This window comes from Tachypleus tridentatus, chromosome 1, assembly GCF_004210375.1.
Source record: "Tachypleus tridentatus isolate NWPU-2018 chromosome 1, ASM421037v1, whole genome shotgun sequence".
Taxonomy (NCBI): Eukaryota; Metazoa; Arthropoda; class Merostomata; order Xiphosura; family Limulidae; genus Tachypleus; species Tachypleus tridentatus.
The window spans coordinates 60,231,159-60,255,546 of NC_134825.1; the positions used below are offsets into that span (position 1 = coordinate 60,231,159).

Sequence of the window (24,388 nt, forward strand, 5' to 3'; positions counted from 1 at the left end):
TCAAACATTTTACTTTTATATGAAATACAGATCCCTGTGAACAAGATCAGCCCAATATCAATGGTGAATGCTTGAACTCAGTGTTGAAAAAACCAGTTTTACCTCTGACCACTCCTTTGCAAGAGCTATTTCCATGGATCATTAGTTTCTCTTGTCACTTTACAGAATGCATTCATCTCCTAAGAGTATTCCATAAATACTTCACAAAAGTGAGTGAAGTTAGTCAATCTGCAAATAATGTATTGACAAAATTAATTTAGTGAGAACACATTATCATCCATTAAGCTAAAATCAGGGCCATTTGCAGAGGCATAGAATAAAACAAAAGGTCACATTTTGTGGTCCCTATAAATTGGGGCATTAATGGAAACAGTCATTTGCTTGTGTTATGGATGATGTCTTCAAGAGATGTGTTGACCAGTTTAGCATCATGGGTTATAATGTCACAAATCCACTACCATTAAGCCAGAAATCAGTGTCAATTGCAGAATCATATAGCAGAAGAAAGGGTCACAGTTTGAAGTTTATATAAAATGGGAAATTATTGGTGGAAGTTCTATACTTGTTTTATTATTCATGAACAATATACAGTAGTTCAACCCTGCAAGTCACTTTCATGTGTCAAATGAAACAAGAAACCACTATATATACAGCATAAACTGATTTACCTATTGCTCTTCAGTTCACATGGCTAGTTATCAGATGTCTAAAGTGCATAGCAACAAACTGAGGGATTTCATGGATATACATGTACCAAAACCATGACATGTCTATAATGCTTGTGTGTGTGTGTGTGTGTGTGTGTGTGTGTGTGTGTGTGTGTGTGTGTGTGTGTGTGTGAAAAGTTTCAATTTCCTATTATAAATTTTTGGATAAGCTCAGATTTTTGAATTTTGTATGAACATTTATAATCATGTTTTAAAATTCATAGGAAAAATAAGTTTTTAAAAATATATCTTCCTAGAAAACAAACAACTGTGACAATATCCTTAACATAATAGTTTTGAACCAGGATGCATACATTTGATAAAGTCAGTATAAAGTTATGAAATGATAATAATTTGGTTTGGGAACATAAAACATTTATTTTTTTACATGAATAGATAAGTTAGAGCACTGTTATATATGAATAAGAAATTGTTATGCTATAATAACTTAAAATAATTTGTAATTAATTAAAACAGTATTTTCATGACTTATTTCTATTTTTCTTGATTAAATTCCTCACTTAGAAAAAAAACAACAAACTATTCATTACCTTTTCCTTAGTAGTTGCTACTTTCTTTTTAGCTAATTCTTCCAAATGTCTTTGCTCTCTTTCTAGTGCTTCTGCAAGTTCGGAGAGTTTTTTCTGTTGCTGCTCTTGAATGCGGCGACTACGTTTGATATGGAGGTTTGGAGAATCACTGCCATCAGACCCATTGAAAACTTTTGGCCCTCGCCCTCTACCTCTCTTTAGTGCTCCACTGTTTGATGGTGCTGTTACACTTCCTTTTCTAGTAACTTGACGACCTCTACCCCGGCCCCTACCCCTACCTCGTGATCTACTACGTCCTCTTCTTGGATTTTTCCCTGCAGCAAGAATTACTTCTTTCGGAATAGTGAGGCTTGCCTCCTCTCCTTTTTTTGCACTGCAACTAATATTCTTTTGATTATTCTCAGATTCAACAGACTCTGAGTCTCCACCACTTTCCTTTTCAATAACTTTATCAGGAATCTTATGTGCAGGTTTCTTCATGTTATTACATTTTCTACTTCTAAGCTTTCTTCCTCTAACAGATTTTTTCTTTTTTGTCTTTGATACATTTTTACGTTTCTCCACCGTTTCTTCTACATCCAGAGTTTTGTTTTCTAAAGTAGAGACTTCAGCTGATTCTACAGAAACTGAAACAGTTTCATGTGATTTTGTTTGCTCATCAAATTTCTTTGGAGGTGACAAGCTTTCAGTCTGTTCTTTCTTTACTGAATCTTCACGTTCTTTTGTACTATTGCTTTCAGCCTTATTCACTGTCTTATTATCATTTATTTGATTTTCATCACTCTGAGAATCTTGAACAGTTTCAAACACTAACGAGCTATCAGTGCTAATTTTACTTTGTTTGTTACTATCACTTTCTTTAGTTTTGCTACCTTGAAGATCTTGTATTCCATCTACTTCTTTTACAGTTAGAGAAGGTGCTGTATTTAATTTGATGGTATCTACTTCATTACTGTCTGTCTGAACCTCTTGAATTGTTGTAGATGTTTCATTTGCACTGTTACAATTGACTGCACAAGGGTTTTTACTACTAGTTAACTTATCAGTTTTGTCTTGTAAAATGTTTTCATTATTCACCAATTGAGATGTACATACATCTTTTTCCAAATCTGTCTCAGTTAAAAGAGAAGGCTTGTTAACTTCTTGGGAAAATTTTATTTTGGTTTGTTCAGAATGCTCACTTTTTATATCAGCTTGGTCATTGTTGGACTTTTCTGCTTTGGCAACATGGTTTACATTGGTTTCTTTAGTAGCTTTTGCAACTTCTGAAGCAGTAAGATTTTCTCCTGATATGCAACCAGGAACATCTAGCTTGCTTATGTTGTGTCTGTTATCATTTGTGGAGGAAGACAAATCAATTTTTTTATTGTTTTCTTCTTTGTTCAATTTTTGATTTGCATCAGGTACATTTGTTAAGCTTTCATCAATTTTTGCAGGGTCTAATGATAAATGACTTTCTGTAATGGCCTTTATTTCTTTTTCTTGACTAACAGATTCTTTATCAGAATTTGTATTTTCTGATAATTTGTCTAAATTCAGTTCAGGTTTTTCACATGTATCTAGCTTTTTGTAGTAAATTTTATGTTTAAATTCTCTAGCATCAGAGATTTTACTACAGAGGCTATCTTCAACAACTAAACTATTTAATACATCAGCATTACTAATGTGATTTGATACTTCTGTTGTGTGTGGTGATTTAGATGAACTCATGTTAACAGTTGTCACTGACACTCCACCATGCGCACTCAACAGTTCTTCCTTATTCTGCTTTTGAACTTGTCTATGAGATAACTTACACATATCTTCTTTTATCAATACACTTTGAATATTCTTTTCTACATTATTTTCCCTGGACAGATCGAGAGGTTGCATTTGTTCAGCAGATTGGCATTTTAAATGACCAAGCTCTTTCTCTGCAGTTTTAGTATTTATGTCACTGTGAGATGATCTGTCAATGACCAGAGAGTTTCCTGGTTCAGTAACTGGACTTTCTTCTGTTTTGACATTATTCTGAGTTTGTGAGAGCTCTGGACTTTCTTGGTTAGAGGAAACTACAATGTCCATAGGTTGACTTTCTGACACAGTTTTAATATCAGAAGGTTTTATAGTTATCCCAGTACTAACTGGTATTTCTAAGGAAAGTTTTTCTTCACTTTCCAAGGTAGTATTCTCAGATTTTGCAGCAATGGTAGTGCTCAAATCTAAGACTTGAGGCTTTATGTCTTCTTTGTTATTAATACTGGAGGTTTCTAATAAAATTATAAAGATATAAAAGAAAATTCTTAATTTGATGAAGCAATTTTAGTATAAACAAATACATACACATACTTAAATTTGATATTTTTAACAGTGAAGTGTAACATTTTTCAAAAAATTGGAAAAAAAACATTTAATAGCAAAATTACATGGTAGACATATTAATTGAAGATATAAATGAATTACTTCTTTTTAATTTAACATTTACCTGCATGTACAACATATGCTCTTCCATAAAGTTAACATTTTTTTAATTGAATATGTATTTCCAAACAGTTATTTACCTACTATTACAAAAAACGTTCTTGGTTAATACCATCTTTTACTAGCACAAACCTTTCACTCATCACGATCCATGTAACTACCATGTCTTTCTATATATCAATTTGCAATCATGCAGCACCTTCCACTGATAGAAGTGAAACACTACCCCAATTGTAACTAGTGCCCTATCTAATAATACACCTGTTAATCACTTTGAAATTCACCATGATAAAGTTAATCAACACACCAAAAGTGGGGAGGATGAGTAGGAAATGTGAAAGGAGGCAAGTATCTACTAAGAAACACATTCTCAGTTTAGGAAAATGTTAACTGTCAATACAATATCACTAAAAGCTAGAATCCCACACTGCCTCTGAAAATATGATGCTCATTTAGAAAATGCCCAATGAAAAATGATGTGGTGTGGTAAGGAATGAAAAACATCATGAGTAGAAAACCTCATCACTTCTGAACCTGTATACTCCTCATCTTACACAGCAGAAACATGGAGGGTCCCAAAATATTATCAGCAAAAAAGGGAACACTAGGTGATACGTGTCTCGGATGTGACAAACTATTAATAGGAGTTTGAATTCAACCAAAACCTGGTAACTTCTGGAACTGTACATCAGGTTAGTGGTAGGAAGAGAATCCTCTACCTTTCACCTCAAAAATGGGTAATGGATGGGAATACAAGCTTGGAGCCCTCATATAAAATCTTGTCAAAAAAGTTAGCATTTTTCTGACACTAAAAATGTATTTCCAACAGGTAATTATTCTTACACAGAACTATCTAACTGTCTTCTGCCCTCTAAGCATTGCTGAAAACTTTTGTGATTAGTGAACCAATTTATACACTCCATCAATTTTACACCATTTCTGAAGATGTATGTATCATGAGATTACTCTCCATCTATGTTAGCACAGCTAACTTCCTAAGTTTCATTCTAATTTAAACTTCACTTTCAGGAATGGCAGGCTCCAAAATAAGAACACCGTCAGTGGAGAAGGATGGGAAGTATGTAAAACTATGTATGAGAGATACATTTTCAGTGTGAAAAAAAACAAAAAACTTTTGATATGGTTTTACCATTTCACACACAAAACTAGAATCCCACATTGCAAAGGCACAGAAAAGTGAAACCAAATTGAAAGTGAATATCCAGAATATGCTCCAATATGAAAACAAACCTCACTTTTGGGAAGCTGCACTACTTCTGGAACAGATATGCTCTTTGCCTTCGATGTAGGAAATGAATTTAATACAGGTGGAAAAAATGTGCACAAGTTCAGTGTATACTGAGAGGTGCAATCCCGATTAACTGGAGAGGTGATGATTCATAACTTGTCCTCACCATTGAAAGGCTTAGGTTTAACAAGGATAAAAAGAAATATATTGTAGCATAAACACATAGAACAGAGCATGTGGACTGTGTTATACATAATCTGTAATGACAAGAAAACCCACTTGTAGAGAAAATTATATATTTAAAGTTGGCTGATGTGGTTTCAGAAAGCACTAGCAGAGGAGCGAACAACGTTTCGACCTTCTTCGGTCATCGTCAGGTTCACAAAGAAATAAAGGGTTATTGACCAGTAGCTGACCACATGTTTGAAGGCAGTTAAATCACCACAACAATATACAAACAAATGGCCTAAGCATGGACAATCCAGCATCACCAGTTCTAGCTAATATTTTTATTACACAAGTTGAAAAACAAGCAATTAACACAGCATTACATCCACCACTATACTGGTACAGATATGTAGATGACACAATTGCAGGATTCACACTTAATTTTTTCAATCACATTAACTTTATACATCCCAACATTAACTTCACATGTGAACAGGAAGAAAGCAATCAAATATCATTTCTTAACCTCAAAATTACAAGAACCGATACACAATTTAAAACAGGAATCCACTGAAAAATCACCCATACTGGACTATACATTTCTTGGAGCTGAGCATATAAATAAAACAAAAACTCAACATACTAAGAAACCAAATAAACACAGCCATAAAACTATGCTTACCAGATAAAATTAATGACAAATTAGACAAAATAAAACAATCTTCATCAACATCAATAAGTTTCCTCCACAAACTGCAGAAAACATTATACGCACACTCCTAGACAAAAAGCAAAATAAACTAACAACAAAAGTAAATATACCCCACAATTTAAAAAATCATGAAACCATATACGGCCGCACACTTTCTATTCCCAACATCAGTAGAAAAACAACCAACATTTGGCAAAAAATAGGAACAAAATATGACATTCCAGTTAATACCAAATTTATCCAAAAACCAGGCACAAAAATTTGGTTTATATTATGTAAAAACTACACTGACAAACACAACACCAACATTATTTATAAAATACAATGAGATAACTGACACGACTTCTATATTGTAAAAACAAGTAGAAAAATGGAAACCAGATACAAAGAACATAAAAAGTCACCTTCAGACATTTTCGAACACTGCAAATCAACCAGGGAAAACAACCAAATACTAAATAAACAAACAGAAACAAATGCAAAATTAAAAAAGCCTTACTTATACAACAAATCAAGCCCAAAATAAACCAATACAAAGGAAGACCTTTATACCTATATTTATAAATATAATCCAACATATAAGCTCGCCCTCTACATTCCTACACTCAAGTACATAACCACCTTCAAACATGTGGTCAGCTACCAGTCAGTAACCCTTTATTTCTTTGTGAACCTCATGATGACCAAAGAAGATCAAAACCTTGTTCACTGCTCTATTAGTGCTTTCTCTACCCATACCAGCCATTTTTAAATACATAATGTGTTATATATATATATATACATATCAACCCCATTTGTAAGTAAACAGAATGTCACATTTCAAGCAACCAGAATTATAAGGTTAGCTTTCAGCCGAAGTACCAAGAAACAAACCTGGCATTACAGGGTCATGGCATTGCCTCAAATCAACAATAAGGATCTGTAACTGCTATTATGAGCAGAAATCATAAATCATTCAACTGTAAATGCAAGAAAAAGACATGCTACATCTAAAATTACAAGAAGGACACAGAGCAACCATTAGGAACTGTGTAGTTATGTCCTGTTTCCAGTATTATAAAGTAATCAATGGCCTCCAAATTACAAGATAATATCAAGAAAGGAACCTCCTACAGCCACAAGTAATGAGACAAGGGTCCTATTACTGCAAACATCCATAGGAATAGGCTGGTGTCATCCTGAACCTTGTATTAAAAGGGGGGTCTGTATAAGTGCTCCAATCAACAGATGTCCACCTGGAAAAAAACATCCTGAAGAAATGGTAAAAGGGAAACTAGCTTTACATTCTTGTCACTAAGTGTATATAATTATGAGTATACCTGACCAGGCAATACTTGCCACAGAATGAAATCTCATCATAAGTAGTTAAAATGTGAGTTGCTGAAAATAAAAACGTAAATGAAAGGAACTGACAGAACTATCCTCAGTAAAAGGAATGAACATGTGTAGAATCAACAAGGAAAGAAAAGGAGGTGAATAAATAAGCCAAAGTGGACCAAAGAAATGCCTGAGCTCATCTGAAAGAATTTCAAGGGAGTGCCCAAAAGCTTCAGACAATAATTAGATGGAAGAACAGTAACATAAAAGGGAAAGACAAATCCTTGAGAAATCGGGTTGATTAAAATGAAACAAAGTCCTTGGATATGAACCCCAAATGGGAAGTAGAAGATACAACTGCTTAGAATCCAAAAATGAATCTGAGGGTAATAGGGCATACTGACACCTAAAAATGGTAAAAAAAATCTGTGCATGATCCCTGTATGGTGGGTGAAGAGGAAGCATCATAGGTGATAGATGAAGCAGGTAAAATGTCTGATTAATTTATAGATTGTTAGTGACCAAAATAATACAGTCCAAATGTTATTAACCCTGATGGTCTTTTCCCTTGGAAACATGTTCAGATTGAAAAGGAGAATAAATCATTGTCAAATATATGACTACAGCTCTCTGTGAATTAAGGCCTGTACTTTCTCTGCAGATAAAGTCCAGCTAAAACCCACAGAAATATCAATTTCCAGCACATTAAACTTCAAATTCATACTAAGTACACTTAGAATTCAGCAACAGTAAACAAATTCAAAAGCAAAATTGTTGAAACAACTGGGTTCAAACACACACACAAAAATACTGAAAAAAATGTGAAAAAAAAAGATTATAAACAGCAATAAAGGCCAATCAGAAACTGTAGTCACATGTGAAAAACACATTTCTAAACAATGTAGCACCCAATGAGAAAGAGATGATTGAGTGGGAACAGCAGAGGGAGCTAGCTGAGTTAATATAGTGCAATACTATTGGTGGAGAGTAGTGACATGATATGTATGTGTTCAGAAATGGTGCAAAATTCAGAGGGTACAGAGATTGATGCACTGATCATGAAAGTGTTTCAGCAATGCTTAGAGAGCAGAAAGAAGATTGAGGCAGCTTTATGTGAGATAAAGTAAGAGTGTATCAAAAAGGCAGAGCTGAACAAGGAAATATTTCCAAGAGTTGAAGAGCATTACATTGACATGATGTAGTACTTTCACAAGTTGAGAATTGAGTAATTTTAACTGTTTTAGTGTTTTTTGAATTTCATGCAATGCTACATGAGGGTTATGTGAGCTAACCATCCCTAATTCAAGAATAAAAGTGTACAGAAAAGGCAGACAGTCATCATCATATATCTCCAACTCTTGGACAACTCTTTTATCAATAGATACTAAGAAAGATCCATCTCATTATAATGCCCTCAAAGATAAAAGGGCAACCATATTTGGTAGGACAGGAATTCAAACCCACAATCTACAGATTGTGAGCAAGTGCTCAAGCCATCTGGCCATACCGAGCTGATTTTAATTCAATAAAATACTCCTATATCAATTGCACATGATTTACTACCTACGAAGAACAATAACATATCAGTCTAATAAGTGAGTTTGGTTGCTGTAAGTGTATATGATGTATAATTTTGTTTTCATTGGTAAACTGAATGTTAAACAACACCCATGAATGTACTAATGAAAAACCAAGTGTGGTTAGGGAAGAGGTATCCAAGTCACTGGTTACAGCATTTAGTATACCCCCAAATGAATATATCATAATAATATGTTCAATATTATTATAATATAAGGCTAACAGTATTTCTAAAAAAGTGCAAATTGAGATGAATAACAAAAAATGTGAAATCAGAACATATCAAATTAATGCAACAACAAAAAAGTTTGCAATTTAAGTTTGTATAGTTTGTAATAAGTTTTTGATAATATATGCCAACCAACACAAAAAAAAATGTCAAAAATATTGTTCATTGTCACCACAGACAGATATACGCTTCACTGTACATGTGCAATAATGTTTAGATAAGTTAATATAAAATAAACATTAGGTTAGAAATATCAAAATATAAGAAAATGTTAATGTAAATATTTTCTTCAAATAATACTATATATACAAAACAGTATTAGTAAAATATACCTTGCTTTACACTATTTTCCATAGGTTCTTCTTTAATAGGCTTCTTTTCTTTGTTACTTAGTTCTGTAATGCTACTGTCTCCATTTTCGCTACAGACTGATGAGGATTCATCTTTTACATACTGGAGTCCGCAAGCTTCAAGTGAGCTCAGTAAAGTAGCTAGGTCATGTCGTGTTCTGACAAAACAATAAATTTATGAATATATATTTAAACTAAATAAATAAAGACCATTGAAAGCAGAAGGTTAATATGATATTCTACTGTGAGTGAATAACTGATACATTTCTACTGTAAACAATGGTCTAAATTATATCATTTTCACTAATATATGTAATTTAATTTCATGATATACACTTAATAAGTATGTCCAGCAGTTTCAAAAAGATCAGGGCTAAATGGCTCATTGCAACAGTTTTTAAATAATTTCTCTTGACACATTTAAATGTAGAAAAACTCTTAAACTATCAATGTTTAAGACCCCCCTAACAAAAAACTGTAAAAAATAATCCATAAAACACTTTGCTCAAATTCAAATTGCAAAACAGACTTTTATATTTTTACTAAATTAATTATCAAAATTATTTGAATAATATGGTATTATGATGTTATGAATAAAGTTAACATTCAATAACAGTGAGTAAACTGTAATAATTACTTTTGGAGCATTACAATATGGAGCATGCAGGATACATGTATAATATTTTTAACTAGAACTTGTGTATTATAATATTTGTGGGACATTTAAACATTTCAAAAATTGAAAACCAACAGGCAAAATAGACATCACTCTAATATCTAGGAAATTAATAATAGTTGATAACTAATAAATCAACAAGCTCATTCATCAATTACATGGAAAAAAAAAAGGTATATGCTAGCTTCATAACTTTTTCAAACACTGCATTTTTCTCTCATGATATTACCATATTTCCAAAAAAAAAACATGTTTTCCTCTTAAAAAGTGGTGTTTTACATAAATTATTTTAAAGGTAATCTAGCCATTTACTACTAAGTGAATAAAATGTGAATCAAGTAAATAATGAAAACATGTTTTACTATCACAGATAATGGTAGTAATATTTTTATTTAAAATGTCTCTTGGTTGTAGTTAGAATTAATTAAGTAGCCACTTAGCCAATTTGTTAATGTATGTTGTTTGAATAGGATAAACAGAAAAGTTAATTAAACCTATGTGATTAAATGACATCATTTTTTTTATAAACATAATAAAAATTCCAAACAATTCATGTTTACAAAATTTATAACTCAGCAAAACTACCATGTATCTGTAAAAGAGTAATTCTAAATAAAAGAACCATACAATAATGAGAGACGTGTATTTAGTCTTAATCAATTTACATTTACATGGCTTCTTGGTTTTATACTATATACATCAGTGTTTTCAAAACACTAGTGTGTCCTGACAAAAAAATAAATCCTCTATCAAATTAAGTAGGTTAAGGTTTCATCAGAGAAAAACAGGTTGGAAATCACCTGCATACATGTTCTTTTCTATGTAAGTAAATTGAACCGAATAATGATGACAAAACCTTTTACATTTGCTACTTTGTCAAACTTGCAGTAAACTTTGCAATTTACCATCCAACCTGTCTCTAAGCCTTATAACAATCTTGACAAGTTATCTACTGTCTTTCCATTGGAAAAAACAAAAATCTGTAGCTTTCAGAGAGAGATAATTTAACACACAAATATTTTTACAATTTACAAACTAAAAGGTTCTGAAAATACTGTTTGCATAAACTAAAACACTCAAATTTTTGCTCTATTGAATTACATTAAAATTTCTTTATAACTTTTTCCAAAGTTGTTTCATGAATAAATGATCAAACCACTTGATGAGGTACCATAGCAAGGTTTCAAACAAGGCCTGTACAAACATTAAAATAAATTCAAGAAAATCAAGAAATGGATTTTATATTCTCAAGGAGGGATAAGTTCTTAGCAGTTTTTCTTTGAAATTGGCAAAAATAAACTGATAATTAGGTTGTTTTGCTTACACAAAAAAATTATTTGCAGATATGCAGAAATAGAAATAGGCATTTTCATTTTCTCTAAGTACATGTCAGGAAATTAAAAAAAGAAAAAAATTGCTAATGTATAATTAATCAGTTTATAAAACGTACTTCAAAATTATGCTTCAAAAATTTCATCAAGTTGTGAAAAAATACGTAAAGTCAGAGGAAATCCCACCTACAGACTTGAGGTACAATAATTTAAAATCAAGTCATTTTTTTAATCCTAAACTTGAATATGAATTTATATTCTTGAAAGAAATGCAACAGCATTGTTTAACATTCAAAACAACAAAAGATTTATTTATCAGCCACCTACTGCAACAATTTGATGTACATTTTTCCATACTTATTATTCTGGAAAATTCAATACTGTTTTATATGATTACACTATGAAACACAATTTTTACTTTTTCTTGTTCCTGGGCAGAAAGTGTTATTTCCCAATTGCTTATGCCTAAAGTAAATGGAAAAGACCTATTTTTCTCTTCAAATTTTGCTTTTGTGACCTGGGGGCATATAACAAAAACACAATTGGAGACTATGTTTGGGAGCTGATACGTGAAAGTGATTTACATTACAGTCACAAATCTCGAAAAACTACTCACTTCTAAACATTTTTCTTCATTTCTGTATAACTTTAGTATAAATACATGTAAGTCTTGAATCATATGTTGTTTTATTCCAACCTTATGTAAATGAAAATGTGCAAATTTGCCCATTTTTACATAGAAGATAGGTTAATTTCTAACTTTCATTATTCAGATCACAAAAGCAAAGTTTGAAGGGAATAATGACCATTTTCTGTAATTTTACAACATAAGCAATTAATAAATAACACATACTATCCAGGAATAAAATATGTGTTACATAGTGTTATAAGCATATTTGCAACAATGTTGGAGTTTTAAATGTTTTTTTATAACTAAACAGTTACTCAACTGTTTCATAACAAACCAAGGAAAATGAATAATCATAAGTTATTTTATCTAAGTAAATGAGTGCTTAAATAACTGAAAGCTGCATTTTTTATATTCTTAATGTAGCTTACATTTAAAGTCAAAACAACATCAATTATTTTCTAAAATACAACTTTCTTACAGTTATAATGTTATCATATAATGTTTAAAAACCATTAGTAAATGAATAAAAAGAAAAGTGGAAAGTCTGTTTAGATAATATCATTGTGTTAACAAGTACAATATTTTAAATTCTCCACACTAGATTCAGTAATGTGTTTACTTTCAAAACGATGGTATGATACAAATTAACTTTCTACATGTTAGTTTTGTAGTAATGTAACTAAAATTTCAGATTTTTCTATGATAATTGTTAATTGGAGTAATCAGTGTTGACCATAATGTCCTAAAGTAACCTAAGTAAGAAAGTCAATGTTAAAATAACATCAATATATTCTGTAAATGGTTATCTCTGTCAAATTATAAAACAACAATTTCAAAGTCTATAACTGACTTTCTAGTAATATGACTGCTACAAAAATAAAAAATCAGTTACAGACATCTCAAACTTTTAATTAAAACTACTTATTATTATAATGTACATGGTGTGTATGTGTGTTTCCATGTACATGCCCAAAATAATAGATACAATGTGATGTTATCTAGTGAATGGTACCACAAAGATCAATAAAAATTTCACACTTTGGGTACTCAATATTTAGACAATTAGAAAAATAACAATGGTACATATAACAATCATTTCTTTATCACAGAATATAATTTCAAATAAAAGTACTTTCCTCACAGCAAGAACACAACTTTCACTAGAAGTGTATCTGAGGATTCTAATAACATCATTGTTGATGTAATTTGTAAATATAGCAATAAAAAAATAGTGTTCTTAGAAAAAAGTTATTTTTGTCAATAAAAGGTACCACTTTTAATGCATAAAAACATCACATTTTCTATCACCACATTCCAAAACACTCTTCCAATGCAGTACTTTACAGAAAAATTATTTTCGTAAATGTTTTTCAATGGAGTATGAATACTATAATTTCTTGATGACAAGAAGCCTGCTTGAAATTAAAATGTATCTCAAAACAGAAATCTGAAGATGACCTAGGAAGGTTGAAATATTGTTCTCTGCTTATCAATAAAAGTATCAATACCCATACTAGTGTAATTACCAATACAAACAACAACCCACTGAACAGCATTTTCGCTAGCACTTATAATTATTTAGAAAAGCATACCACTGTTAAACAAGTTGCTTGCTTTGAAAGGATTCCTAAAAAAAAGGTATTACTTATATAGTAAAAGTACTGTTTCTTGTGTTTTCCTTATAGTAAAGCCACATTGGGCTATGTTGTGTTCACCAAGAAGAATGAAACCTCTGATTTTAGCATTGCAAATCTAGACTTACTACTGTCCTAGTGGAGGACAATAAAAGGACTTGCAATATCATATATTACAGACATCAACAATATGAAAAATATTTTCTCAAGAAAATTCCAACTTTTAAATGATACAAGACTGAATCATTAACAAGTCTGTGTTACAAGAGCTGCAGGTGTCCTAAACAAGTATTTTTGATAAAAGAGTAGAGGTTCCGTGACATAATTTTTGAAAGAAATTAGTTTGATTAATGAAATAAGTTTTGTATGTCTTTAGGGTTAACTGTCATACCACAACTAGTTGTAGATGGTGAATGGTACTTAGGTCTGGCACATTGTGATTTCAAGCATCCACCTCGTAACCCCTTACTGAATCTGTAGGTTTCTTCCTATTTGTGCATCTGTTGTTTTGATTCTGCCTTACAAACAGTATATTCTTGATGCTATTGAGTGTTAAAGGCCACAGAAATTTTTGTTACAGTGGCATGATTATATATTTGGTGACACATACATTCCAAATACAAATGTTGTATTTTTACATAATTATCTTTAAGGCTATGTAGAGCTGAGTAATTGCCAGTACACCTTTGATGTAATATAGATAATTATGATACATGTGTGTGTGTGTGTGTGTGTGTGTGTGTGTGTGTGTGTGTGTAATTTTGTAATAAATTGGCATAAATCAATTTATGAAAAGTTGGTTGAAAAAAATAGGTGGATCTCTCAAATATCAAATTTTAATGAATAATCAGAAGAATGAATAATTTGAATTCTGCAGCCATTTAAATATTTATTATGTTTGCCTAAGACAAACAAAAATTACTTTTACTGCCACATGTAACACAGTATTCTTGATGAAATGCTTGTGTGCTGCGGCTATATTCTTCTCCCTTCCTGTAGCACATTTCCTGAGCTCTGATTGCCCATATTTAGTATGCATGCAAGCCATCAAGCCATCCATGTGAAGCCAACAAAATAAAATCTGTATCTGAATATACTTTGAAGATCTGCATGGCAAAGGACATGTGTATGTTTCTTGCTATTTCCATTAGTCCAATAAAAGAAATGTTGTACTTCTGTCATTTTATATATGTATGTGGGTGTGTACCCATATATATATTAAAAAATAACATGGATCTTACAGTCTTATAAATAAGTAATTACACAGATATAAAGAAAAACAGATCAAAATTATTAAATAATTTCAATTACTTAACTTAAATTGCACTTTCTATGTTGTTCCACAACATTTATTTTCATTATATTGAGTGACTTCATAACTCAGTTTAGATGGATGTCTTAACAGATTCTACTTATTTTGCTTATATTTTGTTCTTTTTATCATTACATGTTTTATATGTTTCTTTCAAACAGCAAAGTGTTGCTGTCTTTTCTGTTATGATACTAATTTCATATAATACAATAACTTGTAACCTTTATCATAAGAACAAATGAAAAACAGCAATAAATTCAGTAAACATCATACAGTTTTCATTGTTTCTATCAGTATTTGAAAACAAATGGATAGTACCTGCTTGAAGTTAAGAACATTCTACTGATTACCTCATTTAAAGGCCAAAATTTCTATGCAAAGTTTAGAAAATTCAAACATAATTCTTGTAATAGTAAATCAGAAGTAAAATAATCTGATATGTATCATTAACAAAATGCAATTAAACAATAAAAGTTTTAAACATTTTGGTTAAATACTAGTTATATATCTGCCTTACTTGCACAGTAATTTCCAGGAGCGTTCATTTTCAGCTTCTTCACTATATATTCTTAGATTTAGTTCTTCATCAACTTGATACCAATACATGAGACCTTTGACATCTCTCCCAACAGGTAATAACCTCAAATTGGATGCATCTTGCTGATTTATACCAGTTTTAAATTTTGAATTTGTATCAAATTGCATTTCAAGTAATCTCTATCCAAAAAGAGAAAAATATGTGTTATATTTTATAATAAGGTAGCACATAATACAAGTCATCCTGACTATTGGACAAAATAAAATGTAACCACTAGTTCTGAACAACATATTTTAAGAATAATACAACACTTGAAATTCCATATGTGCTCAGAAGAATACTGAATTAACAAAACAATTCAGTTACCCTTATTCAAGAAAAAAAAACAATACATCACTGCTTTGCATAGAAATGTTAAAGTTAAAGAAACATACTATTATATGTTTTATTTTTTATACTTTAATTTAGATGTTTGCTAGAAGGAGCTAATGATAATGATGTAATTACCTAGAAATGTTGTGATATAGGTGCGTGTACATTAAAAATGTGAGAATTGGTGAAGTAACGAGTTATTAAGTTAGTTCTGTGATTCAGTAAAAGTTATTCAGTTCAGTGAGAAGGCACAAGCACAAGAGTGATGGTTAATGCAATTTTGTATCTACAAGACTATTTGAAATTACACCATCAAAGTAATCATAGCATGTAACAAGTGATACTTAAGAAATAAATGAATTCATTATCTTTGCACAGACTGGATATGGTATGAAAGCATGATCAAAGATGAAGATTTTACAACAATTAAGGCTTAATTTAAACTGTCAAATAACTCAAGATTTTATTTTCATGTTAAAATAATTATTTATCTAAGCTTACCAATTAAAGTATCCATATGTTCAAAATTAAGTGTAGAACATTATTAAGCCAAGAAAAGAATATAAGATTCATACTGATTTACAACTGGATTAGGAATTGTAAATACAAACTCTTGAGTATTGCTTAGAGCAGTGTTTCCCTAACTGATGAACTCACAGGGTTGCAGTGGGATATTCCAATTTTTCGAGGGAAACACAGCAATATCAACATCTGCTGGACTTCAAGTGAACTACCAGCTCGAGGCAATTCACAGTTTTAACATTAGATCCTGCTGCATTCCTTTCAATGATGTCCTCAAATGTTTGAGATATGGTTTTGTTTACTTGTACTTTCAGCTATGCTAGTAATATCTCGATCTTTCTTATTTCTTAGATTTTGTATATAAATACCTGTCAATTCTCCTGGTCTCTCAGTAATCAAAATAACTGAAGGGTGTTGTGGTCATGCATCTGCAAGGTCTAGCAAAGTTCATGAATTATTTTGTTGAATTTTAGTCCTTGTGCATAAAAATGAAAAGATTTTGATCATTAATAAGAAGTGTGGGAGTGAAAAAGAGAATGGCAAATCACAGACCAGTGATAAAGTTGTGAAGAAATGGAAATATTGAAAATTTGATGATAGTTATCTAGATTTTGGTTTTACTTTGGTAAATGTCAATCACAAAGAGTGTCCACAGTGTGTATTGTGTCTAAATGTTTTAGCTCCAGAGTGCATGCTTCCAAGTAAACTAAAATGTTACTTAGAGACTAATTATACTTTAATGGCTAGTAAATCCTGTGATTATTTTACCAGAAAATTTAAAGAATTGAAAGAACAAAAAGGTACATTTTTCAAACAAGCATCAATTCCAAGCAATGCTTTGCTTGCATCCTACAAGGTGGCATATAGAGTCAAGAAAGGTAAAAAGCCTTACACCATCATAGAAGAACTGATTTTACCAGCTGCAGTGGATATGGTGAACATTATGGTTGGTGAATCTGCAGGAAGACTGCTTTAAAAGGTGATTTTATTCAAGAATACTATCATTTAGAGATTCCAACACATGGCTGAAGACCTCAATGACAAAGTTTGGGATATGGTGGCTTGCAGCCATAGTTAATGTATGAATTGCAACTGTCCTACTTAAAGCTAGCTGTGGGTAACATGGTATTATTGAATGAAGTCACATGGACCAGAAAATAGTTATTTATAAAAATGATTGTAGTTTGGTTTTGCTCAACTTTATTGTCACTAAATGTCATAGTAATGCAGTGACAGGATACAAATAATAAAGAACAAAGACTACAAGCCAAAAACACTAAAAAAAACTTCATTTATATTTATTTATTTTTTATTTTTGACTGGTATTTGACATGCTGGTTGGACTGTTTTCATGTACCCTAAGTTAGACATGAGAATCTAAACATAAGCATGCTTTGAAAATAAGGAAGTTTGAATATTTTTCAAGATAAAAAGAAAAACAGGCTACTTAGTTGAGAACAAAACCTTGTGGTATAATATTTAGAAAGAAAAATCTAGGCTGGTACTATTTTTGCCCTCACATTTGAAATACAAACAAGCAAACAAATTTTTTTCCAAAAAGGTAAATAAATTTAGGGAATGGCTAATATCATATACACATAAACACGTGTGTGTGTGTGTGTGTGTGTGTGTGTGTGTGTGTGTGTGTATTATACATATCAAGGCTCGATTTTAATAGTTATTCAAAAGGACTAAAAACTTCCTCAGACAACCAACTTAAGCCAACATGTTGCCTGACAGATAACAAGTGCCCTGGAACAAACCCTTATTCAAACAGCATCACAGTCTATCCCACACTTATCCATGCCTACACTACACATGTAATGTTGATTCCAATCCTCTGCCAAAATCATAAGTAAATTCCCTAACTACGTACTTGAAAATTTTATCACTCAAAACATTATCTTTTTGTCCATTATTTTTGCTGAAGAAAGATTTACTTTGTGCAAGATAATTGTTGGTACCATCTACCAAATTGGGCTGGAAACATTAAGAATAGTTCACTTTTGTGATTGGCTAATAATGCTGATTTAGTCACTATATCTTCTACCATGAACAAGCTGTGCCTTTGTGCTGCTTTATGCATGTAAATCTATGGAGTTCAACTGAGCATGAGTGGTAACACACTAAAGTGTATATGGCTCAGGTAGTTGCATTACCACACATTGTATTGCACAAGGTTTGTATACATGTATAATGGCAACATAAAATTTCACAACAAAAATGAATGCTGACAACACAAATATTTAGTAAAATTAATTTCTAGTACAGATACATAGAACAATAAAATGAATATGACTGTTTTCAACTTCTTACTGATAAACCCTTGGAATGATCTAAAACAATCAAAGTTACAAATTCAGAATTTTCATTGTTAATCATCACAGTTCAAACATTAACTCCCTTTTCATGATGCACTTACAGGCCTTAGGGTAACTTAGACACAACCAATCCAGTATAGGGAATATGGTAGATCTAGCTAACATGAGAGAAGAGGGAAACTCCCTAAAAATTAAACAGAATATAACAGTGATAGTTGCAAATAAAATTTTATCAAACTTCTGATCAGTACAAAACAGAATGAGTTTGAGTAGCTTTTCTTCTTTAAAGATCAATACAAACTATGTGTATGAATGATACTACATAAGTGGTGGTTGTGTGTGTGCACACGCATAGTGCACAGGAATTGTGTATGTATTATAGTATAGTGGTATACATGAGAGTTCCAAAGCAAGTCTAGTCTTACCACAGGCTATACTTCACTATACTTGACAGGCAGGCCTAGCTGGTTAGAGTAAAAACACCTGACTGTGACTGGCTAGGATCACTGTTCTGTTTTCACATTTTACAGGTCATTGACTGTTTGTTTCCTTAAGATACAATGTAACATTAACATGGTTTGGACCTATTTTTTCCAATGGAATGAAACTTCCAAATAGACATTAACTGTACTTTTTTGGAAATAAATATGATACAAAAGCACAAAATCTCTTGTAACTGTGTCTTCATACATCAAAATTGTTGGAAATGAAACTTTTTTGAGGGTCTATATTGTTTATATCAGACAACCAATACAGCCTATCAAACAATCTCTCATACAAATGTTGAGCCCTGATATATGGTTAGTTATTTTTCTATGATATTTTTAAATTATATACCGATATTAAATATTCATAAAAGTTATTTATAATGTTAATAACAGCATCTAATTTTTGTACTTGGAAATATTATTATTATTAATGTTATTGTTTTGTTATTTTGCAAAAATGCAATTATATTTGGTATTTAGTGTTTTCAGCCTGTACTACACCTTATGCTACACATAGACTAAATGACTAGGCATAACTGCCCCTAATTTAAAACTGTTGACCAAACAAACAAACAGTAACCAGTAAACAGCAGCTACTACCTATTACAGTTACAACAGAAAGTGTTTGTACCCCTGCGTTGTGAGTAGTTTTTTCCTCATAACTTAAAACATATCATGATTAGGATAATGAAAGTATAGTATATTATAAATATTATACTAACACACATCTACATATATGTTTATGTAAACTGAATGACAATTAAACTGTTTATAAACAAATAACCAAACATAGGGGCAGAAAGCGTTCGTGCGTCTACTTTAATGGTCAGTTGTATAGCCTTTCAGGTGAATTACTTGGCACAATCTCTCCTCATTGCCCTCCATGATCCTTTAACAGTACTCGACTGGTATTTTCTTCCATTCTTCTTTACAAAAGGCCTCCAACTCTTGCAAGTTTTTCAGATGACACTGGTGAACTCTGGTCTTCAACTCATGCCAAACGTTTTCAATTGGGTTGAGATCAGGTGACTGCGATGGCCACTCCAGAACCCTTATATGGTTCCTCTGCAACCAGGATTGCACATATTTTGATGAGTGCTTAGGGTCATTGTTGTGCTGGAAGATCCAATGATGCCCAAGCCGCAAGTTCCGAGCATCATTCTTGATATAAGTGCCTAATATATCAACGTACTCTTCTTTTTTTCATGATTCTGTTGACGATGTAAAGGCTGCCTACACCAGAAGAGCTGAAGGAACCCCATAGCATGATCATGCCACCTCCGTGTTCAACTGTAGGGACGGTGTACTTTGGAAGACATCATTTCCCCATTCTTACGGAAAATATTGCAAACATCATTGTGGCTGAAAAGCTCGATTTTAGTCTCGTCTGACCAAAGAATACTCTTCCAATAGGTAAATGGTTTATCTACATGCTTTCTTGCATACCTCAATCGTGCTTCTAAATGAACAGGCTTTAAATACGGAGTTCTACGAGAACTGCATGCTTTGAACCCAGAAGAGCGTAACATGTTCGTAACTGTAGAGGTGCTTACTTCAACCCCAGTTTCCCTTACCAGTTTCTGTTTGTCATTACATGTTAAACGAGGGTTCTAATAACTTCTATGAGAACCTTCCTCTTGGTTCTCTCTGGAATTCTGGTCAGATATCTGGAACATGGAACGTTAGCAGTTGATCCTGTAAGCTTAAACTTGGCAATTATGCTTTGAAACAGTAGATTTCGGCACAGTAGGTTGTGTAGCAATACCGGAAAGAGACACACAAGACTTGTATTTTACAATAATTCATTTTTCTTTTAAATCACTGAACAGTTGTTTCCTGTTCACCATGATGACCAAGCAGATAATTATGGAAACGGCTCTAAATTGCCAGAAGTACATTTTTTGCTGGCTAAATTCCAATAATTATGAACCCAGTGTCTAGTTCTGGAATGGTATAATGTAGTTTATGTGGCAAACTAAACAAAATTTTTACGGGAATATCAGTTTTTTCACACGTTCTGAATTGTACGACACTTTCTGCTCCTCCTATTTTTGGTTATTTGTTTATAAACAGTTTATTTGTCATTTAATTTACATAAACATTTATGTAGATGTGTGTTAGTATAATATTTACAATACATTATACTTCTATTAGCCTAATCATGATACTTTTTAAATTATGAGCAAAGAACCACTCAGAATGCAAGGGTATGAACACTTTCTGTTGTAACTATACATTGCTACTATCAACTAAAGAGCAATACTGACTGTTATTATATCACCCTAGCTGCAGGTGTGAGTGTGAAGTGACGTATTGCAGTGTGAACCTTGGAACTTCTAATCCATAGTTTGTTAGGCTAACCACTACACTACACCCAGACCTAATTTACAATTATAATGACCATAGTGTACCTCTACACACTTGATAGAAACTCACACCAACCATAAAATTTCCCATGTGTCAAATAGTAGAAGCCTCAGTTTTATAAAGCAGAAAAAGGAAAATCCAATGAAATAATAGGAATTAATAAATTCAGACTTGAAAGATAATTTTTCTTAGGTTTACAGTTATCCTAATTTGTGTTTTGAGAAAGCCAATAAAACAAACAGTTGCAGCAACTCAGACTTTACAACCGTCTTAAATTAACGTAGTTTTAAATCTAACTTGATCCTAGTATTCACTTTTAGAAAAATCTACAATTCTACAGTATACTGTGTGAAGTTCTTGTTTCATTAAAAAAAGTTTAAATACAACTATACAACAAGAAGTCTATTTAGATACCAATGCTGCATTATACATATATTACAGATTTATTTATGGAAGTTAAAAAAAAAAAAAAAAGACTCAAATTCCACTTATACAATCTTAAAAAGAATCTCCAACAAATCAATAAGCATTTTCAAAGAATTATAGTTTTTCATACAAATAACCAAAATTTTAATAATTTAAAGTGTTAGATTCGTAAAAGTTGAACAAGTTACCAGAAAACAAATTAAAATATGATAATTTAAGAAATAAATCTAATATATATTTCATACATTGCAAAACAGATGATGATTATACAGGGTGTCTGGAAAGTCACTGTGCAGTTTTGTAATCATATGTCTATTCAGTCTATTTCAAGCCAGCAACTGATAGCAGTGTTTAGAAACAAAATAAGAAGGATCCAGGCCTGTATTGATGCCAACAGGGGGTCACTTTCAACATTGTTTATAATTGTCATTCATATTTATCTCCTGTAATCTATATTGAAACATGTCCGTTGATAAATATACAAGTGCACAGTGACTTTCTGAACACCCTGTATTATATACTATACATCTAAACACCATTAATTCTCTTTCAACATATGCTTCAAAACAAATTACAATAATTTGAATTGGATGAATTTTTCTGAATAGAATAATAATGAATCAATATTAAAATTAAATACTAGCTACTTATCTTAAAAAAGAATAACAAAAGAAAATTGTATTCATTTGGCTATACTCACTAAAACATTAATTTTCAGATAATGTATTATGATGAGAATTAATATTATCTAACTGCATTGCAAAATGTTTAGATAAATTAATCCTTTTCTTGATACATTTGTTGAAACTTATAAAGCTTTGTCAGAAAATCAAATCAATACATGTATAAATATATGTTAAAATACATATATTTACAACCATAATACATAGTCACTTGTATAAAGCTATAGTAAGAAGAAAAACTTACTTTCAAGGCTTCAAGCTTCACAGAGAGCTTGGCTTTCTTATAGCCAAATCTTTCAATTTCCCAAGCATCAACATTTGAATACTGATGACAAAACTAGAAAAAAAAGTTAATATCTATTATAACAGTTAATTAAATAAACTTATTAGAAAAGCTACATCATATGAAAAAAAGCATAAATTTCTGTTATTTGAAACTGCAGCTATGTTAAATAGAAATCATTATCAAAAAATAAAGATACAAAATTTATCAGTGCTTTTGCAAATGTGATAAGAAGTTCTTATTTTAATACTGAATATTTCCAATTTTTTTTATTTACTCTGAATCTAAGCAGCTTTTCCATAAAATGATCCTGAGAAGTCATTAAGTTTACTTCATTTTAGCTACCTTTGTTTTCCTTTGAAGATAACACCGATTCTGCTTGTAGTGAGTACTGCTGTAATATGCATGAACCTAGATAACAGCATTATGGATCACATGATATTATCTCCCGCTAGTACAGCCATAAGTCTACAGATTTACAATGAGTTCAATCCCCTTCACTGGACTAAGCAGATAGCCCAATGTGGCTTTTCTATGAGAAAACACACAAACACACGATATCTTGGAATTACAGTTTCTTCTACTTTAAGACTGGTCAGTTTCATGAGCAGTCCTAGTTGCTGTGAGTGAATGAGGTAATTTCCAATAAGTGAGAAACAACAGATTTAAACAATATACTTAGTTGGCAGTTGATAATGTTGAGAAAATACAATAAGTTAACTGAATCACAAGTCCAGTAAAAAGGAACTATTCAGTGTCAATCACAATTATGTACACTGTTTTTGTATCACAGATTAAGTCTAAATTATTTCTTAGCTTAAACACAATCATTTTATTTATATTTGGTATTACAATTTATTCTGTTCATTCTCCCATTACAAACCAGAGTAACTTCATAACTTTTGCAGAAATTAGACGGAAGAGACAAATTTCAGTGCCATGATTATAGAATTTTATTGAAGTTTTCTGTATCCTTCAATGAAGGTCAGATGAAATCTTAAAGTTGTGGTCTCTCCTATGTTTAGTGAAGGATGCTCCATGAGTGGTATTGGCCACTATAGATAAATGATTTTTTTTCAGTTAAGTTAGTAATGTTAAATTTAATTCTATTAACATGGGCTCAGTCACTTTGACTGACCTTGTAATCACCAGCTAACTATAAAAACATCTACACTATAACTTTTAATGAAGTAAGTGTATCTTCATAAACTTTAGCAAGCTTTTAGTAAACATTTCAAGTCTTTTTTCAATTAATTATATTAATGATTTGACTTTGAATATACAGAGTTAGAATATGACTGAGACTCCGATCAATCCAGGTACAGTTAAAATTTAAAATATTTTTTTAATCTTATAGTTTTCAAATTTCATTTGCATATCCTGTAAAACTTGTTATACAAATATTAAAACTTTTTTCAGTAAAATTTTTTCTTTTATTTTATACAAACTTGCTATCACCAAAACAAATCTAAGTTACCCAATA

General features: G+C 31.5%; 1 protein-coding gene across 1 annotated transcript in view; it reads right to left on the reverse strand.

The window, feature by feature from the left end:
- Positions 1–24,388, reverse strand: part of LOC143232466 (uncharacterized) — an 83,725-nt gene that overhangs the window by 39,775 nt on the left and 19,562 nt on the right. The window contains 4 exon segments of the mRNA XM_076467967.1: positions 1,259–3,507; positions 9,304–9,479; positions 15,423–15,622; positions 22,867–22,959. Coding sequence (XP_076324082.1) covers positions 1,259–3,507; positions 9,304–9,479; positions 15,423–15,622; positions 22,867–22,959 — 2,718 coding nt within the window.